The 5331-nt window shown below is 63.4% G+C and overlaps 1 protein-coding gene across 1 annotated transcript in view; it reads left to right on the top strand.

Annotated features, from left to right (window-relative positions):
- The first annotated feature begins 4750 nt into the window (after positions 1-4750).
- MRGBP (MRG domain binding protein) overlaps positions 4751-5331 on the top strand; it is a 5183-nt gene continuing 4602 nt past the window's right edge. Inside the window, exon 1 of the mRNA XM_081832458.1 lies at positions 4751-4964. Coding sequence (XP_081688584.1) covers positions 4817-4964 — 148 coding nt within the window. The 5' untranslated portion in view covers positions 4751-4816. The remainder of the gene's footprint in view (positions 4965-5331) is intronic.

Below are 5331 nucleotides of genomic sequence, written 5' to 3'. Positions count from 1 at the left end.
CCCACACTCCCTTCGTGGGCTTGGGCGTCTGGCACGCCGCCCCCTGGCCGGCTGTGGCCCTGGGCCCATGGCACCGCGTCCTCGCACTAGACCAGGATGCAGGCTGGCGGGGGCTCTGGGCCCAGCAGGTGGGCCTTCTGCCCCAGTGCCGCTAGGTACACGTCCCCTCTGTGGTCCGTCCCGCCCCGGGCTCCAGCTGACGGCACTCAAACCCTCCTCTCCCTCCTCACAGTGGACGGAAGCTACACGGAGGCCAGGAGGCTGCAGAGCCTGGCGCGGGGGCATCAGGACTTCTCTCCCGGGGCGACTTTTCTTGCCTTTGAAACAGAATTGTTCCCTCGTATAAAGAGAACATTGGTCATTCTCCATGTTGTCCCCACGAAGCATTTCCTTCTGTTGTACGGACACGGGGAAGCAGAGCTGGCCTTCGGAAGCTGAATGGATGGGGAAGAGTCCATCTTTGAGCAATAAACCCGGCCCCTCGTCAGGCCCCTTGAAACAGACGTGCAGCTGAAATGACCAGCAGCCCAGGCACAGTGTCCAGGGCATCTACGGCGGTCACATCCCAGTCCTGTGGCATTCTGGAGGTCGGAATTGTCCGGGGCTCCCGGAGACCCAAGGAGGTGGGGGCAGCAATCAGAAATGCTGCAAGACCCTTGCCCTCAGATGGCCGGCAAACGCCTTCATCTTAAAAAGATAGAGGGGGTCAGGGCTCCATGGGGCAGGAGCAGGGCCGGAGTTGGCTCTGAACCATCTCGGGGGCGGGAGGTCTCCAAAGCCAACATCCATAAAATACCATCTCTAGATCAACGGTCTGCTCCTTGTGCCCTGGGGCTGGGCCGTGTCTAGCGGGGAAGCTGAGAACAAACACCCGCCTGTGGTAGGGCTCCCTTCCCTGCACCTCTGCCCACGCTCTCCATGCCCTCAGCGCCCACACCCCTCCTGGACAAGGGTGACCCTACAAACTGGCCCATAGGCTCCCTCGAGGCCGTGGGAAGAGAGAAGGAGGGGCAGATTGGTCAGTCCCCGCAGGGGGGACAAAATATGAGTACGGTCCCCCGGGACCCCCACTCTCAGGGAAGGTGAGAGAGTACAGGGTTGGCCCTCCACGGTCAAAGCCTGGCTCCCCAGCTGGTGTAGCAGACCACTTGCCCAAGGTTCCTGTGCCTCGGTTTCCCCACTCACAAAGGGGAGAAAAATAGCCACCTCCAAAAAATAAGCAGGGTACTTCCCGACGGCTTGGCCCCTACAGTCCAGGTGAGGCCATTGTGCTCACAGCTGTCCTCAGGGACTGGCTCTGATGACCAAGGGCTTGGGAGGCCACGTGTCCCCAGACAGGCAGTAGACAGGAGGCTCAGCTTCCCCAAGAAACTGGAAAATGAAACAGTGACCCAAAGCAGCTCAGCCTGGCCCCCATCCCGCCTCAAGGCCACTTGAGAACTGCGAGAGAGGCTGCTGGGTGGAACGCCCTCTGTGGTCCTCCCATGAAGACCCTGGAGGGCTGCTTCCCGCAGAGTACTGGCCCCCCAGACCCAGACTCAGCAGGGCTGCACGTGTGCATGCATCTGCAGCTATGGGAGAATCTGCATTCCTGACAAGTCCCCCGTGTGATGTGAGCTGCTGCTGAGGGGCTGCCCTCTGAGAAGCCGGACTGCCAGAACCCAGCCCTCCTCTGTGTGGTCCGTCCCAGAGCCCAGGGCCAGGAAGTGCACGCATGCACCCCACTCCAGGCAAAAAGGACTTACCCATCAAGGGTAAGGTGGGGAGGTGATGAAATCGGCTGTTTTGTGTTCTTACCTGGGGGTCCTCTGCGCCCACAAGATCAGCGCCTGGGAAGCCAGGGCCTGGGGGCTGCCCTTGGCCATCACAGCCCGAGTCGCTCACTCCCCCTACAAACCCTAAGGAGCGCCAGCAGGGACTGGGCCTCCCTGTCCCTCATTCACGAGGCTCACTTCAGTGAGAGGCAGTTGGGACGCCATGGGCCTGGCAGTCTCTCTATCACAAGACAAATCAAGCTGCTGACCAGACCGCCATTCGGGCAAAAGGAGGAGGATCATCAGGTACAATACAGAACACCCAGTTAGATTTGTACTTCAAATAGACAAAGAATAATACTGGATATAAGTATATCCACACAATATTTGAGCCATATGTATACTGTGAAATTATTCATTTCTTATCTGAAATTCAAATTTAACTGAGCATCATCCTTTATTTTTCTACGTTAAATCTAGCAACCCCACAAAGAAGGCGACACACCCCCTGACTGATCAGGAGTGACCAGCCGCTGAGCCTGGCCTCCCAGGGCTCCCCTCCTCCCCTGGGCCAGGCTGAGCCCTGCAGGCGACATGGCGGGAACAGTTCCTCATATGCCCGATGTGAAGAATTAGACTTTTTTTCAAAATGCCATGATGGGCCCCCTGGCCAGGTGCCAAGGGAATAGGAAAAGCCTTCACTTGGTTCCCGACTGCAGGTTTCTGAGAGGGGAGCGCTGGTTTGAGTCCAAACAGTGGGTGGGAGACGCCCCCTAGAGGTGTGACGGGTGGGCTGCAAGCCACAGCTAGCATGGAATGGGAGATTTCTGCCAACCCAGCGGGCGGTCACTGGGTCCCTTGGGCACCTCACACCTCTGAGGCCCCTCAGCCCAGGAACGGGGATAACACTGCTGTCCTTCATGTCCAGATGTCAGCACAAGGCCCAAGGAGGCCCATGGTCGAGCAGGTGGACATGAGCCACAGCTGGCCTCCCAACTCTGAAAACTGTGCTTTCTATGTCAGCGTATTCCTTTGGTTTCTGGGGGGTGAGCTCCACTGTGTGCGCCAGAGAGGAACGGTCCACAGGGCAGTGCCAGCCAAGCTGGTAGGATTCCATTTCTGTCCCAGAGACTGTCAGAGTCGAGGACAGTGTGCCCAAGAGAAGGCAGACACACAAGGGCATGTCTGACCAAAGCCCTCCAAACTCTCCTTCCTCTGAACCCAGCTCTCACAACCAAGAACCAGGTGTCCCCTTGGGAGTGGAGGACAGGTGCCCTTTGATAAGCAATGGTCACTACCTTCCAGAGATGACATCAGCATCCCAGGCAAGAAACTCCACTTGGGCAGAACCCAGAGCTAGTCTTGGGAACAATTTATTGTAGCCAAACGCATACAAGACTGATGAATAAACCAGATGCTTTGTGTGTTCATTGGCCATGGGAGAGAGATCCCTTTCCAGGGCCTCGGTGTTTCCCATCTGGGGTCCAAGCCCCCCATTGCTAGGATTAAGATACTTGGGAAGCCTACTGCATCTTTTGAAGATGTGGACTACACGGGTGGCAGTGGGGGGGGACAGGGGGATCATTCGGCCTCAGTGATCAAGAGAGTGAGTTGGTCAGTTGGTTACTGGGTCTGTGAACAAATGGCCAGCATCCTCCTACTGGGGGCCAGACCAACCCTGGCCCCCCGGGTCTGACTGACAAGCTGGCAGGGAAGACGGATGCTGAACACGTTGTCACCAATGGTTTGCCATGACAGGCAGTGTGGGCCCCGTGGAACACGGGCTGAGTGGTAGGACCGTGAGGGACCAAATGAGATCCTCTTGTGTGGGGGCCAGGGTAAGAAACCTCCCCACAGTCCCCCAGTCAAGGACTGAGCGAGGAACTGATCTCCAGAAGCCCCCAGCCATCACCCAGCTCCCTCCCCCGCCTGCCAGGCCTGGCCTGCTCTGGTCCCCCTGGACCCTCAGCTGGGCTCCCCCTTGCAAGCCACCTCTGGCACCCAGGACCACACGCGCCTCTCCGGCCGCGCCTCTGCCTGTGTCCCAGCCCTCAGCTCTCAGGCCCAAGGTCACCACCCCCGGGGCTCTCTCCTGACCCCCAGACAGGAGGGCCACTTCTCCCGGGTGCCGTCGAGGGGACCCGTATCGCCAGCAGCCCCCTTGGCAGATCGGACTCTATCCCCCGGGCTGTCCCTGGGGCAGCGCTCCTCCCAAGGGGCAGCGCGCAGCCGTGTGGCACCAACAGTTCACTGGGAAGCCTGGGCGTGTGTCCGGGTCAGGCCCAGGCCCGCACCAGAGCGGCCCGCGGGCAGGGCGCCCGACCTTCAGCAGTACGCCCGAGGAACGCGCCGTTATGGATCCCACTGCACGGAGGAGGAAACTAAGGCCTAAAGACGCTCTGCACCTTGCCCAGACCAAAGTCTACACCTGGCGGGAAGCGAAGAGCGCTCGCCGCCGCGGGTCCGGGGCCCCAACACCGGTGGGCGTGGCCTGAGGACGGGGCGGGGCGCGGGCCGCGGGGGGGGGGGGGGCGGAGCCGGCGGCCCTGATTGGGTAATGCCTCGATTCCTCGTGGGACTTCCTCCAGGCCGGCGGCCCCGCCTTGGCCCCGCCCCCCCGTGGCCCGGGTCGGGGGTGTAACCTCCACGGAGGCCCGTGGTCACGGCGAGGTCGGGCCGGGCAGTGGAAGCCGCGGGGAGCCCAGGCCGGCAGGCGTGGTCAGGCGCCCGCTCTTCTTCCTAAGCGCCTCAGTCGGCGAAGTGCGGCTGCAGTCCCGCCCCGCAGAGCGCACAGCTCGGACGGGCCGCACCGGGAGCCGGCAGCCGGCTCCACCACCTACCCACCAGAGCGCTTCCGCAGTCCTCCGTGCCGACCGCGCTGCGCCGCGGAGCCCGGCCGCCAGGGGGCGCCGTGGGGACCACCCTCAGCTGCGCCTGCGCCGGCGCCGCGCACGAGCCGGAGCACAAACCCGCCGAGCGCGCGCCCGCCCCGCAAGTGCGCCTGCGCGGAGGCCGTGGCCGCGCCCGCTCCCGCCGGGGGCTCGTCGCTGCGCGGCCGGGCCATGGGGGAGGCCGAGGTGGGCGGCGGCGGCGCGCCGGGCGACAAGGGGCCGGGTGAGGCGGCCACCAGCCCAGCCGAGGAGACGGTGGTGTGGAGCCCCGAGGTGGAGGTGTGCCTCTTCCACGCCATGCTGGGTCACAAGCCCGTCGGTGAGCGGAGCGCCGCGGAGGCCGCGGACCCGCGTGGGGGCGGGGCGGACCGGGCAACGGCTGGGGGCGCGGGGCGGAGCCTCCCACGCCCGCCCACCCACCTGCACGTCCTCCTCCCTCGGCGCCCGGCGACCCCTGCGCCCGCCCACCCCCTCCCCACCGACCCTGGCCCCTCCTGCACCCCCCGCACCCTCCCTCTGTCCCCTCCTGTGCCCGCCCACCCCCTCCCCCCTGCCCTCCCCCCTGCACCCCTCCTGTCCCCTCCCTCTGTCCCCTCCTGAGCCCACCACCCCCTCCCCGCCGACCCCCCTCCTGCACCCCTCCTGTACTCTCTCTCTGTCCCCTCCTGAGCCCACTCACCCCCTCC

Source organism: Leptonychotes weddellii, chromosome 10 (genome assembly GCF_054177405.1).
Source record: "Leptonychotes weddellii isolate Sample4059 chromosome 10, ASM5417740v2, whole genome shotgun sequence".
NCBI lineage: Eukaryota > Metazoa > Chordata > Mammalia > Carnivora > Phocidae > Leptonychotes > Leptonychotes weddellii.
Note: the sequence above shows the minus strand (reverse complement) of the source record. Positions and strands in the feature narration are given on the sequence as shown.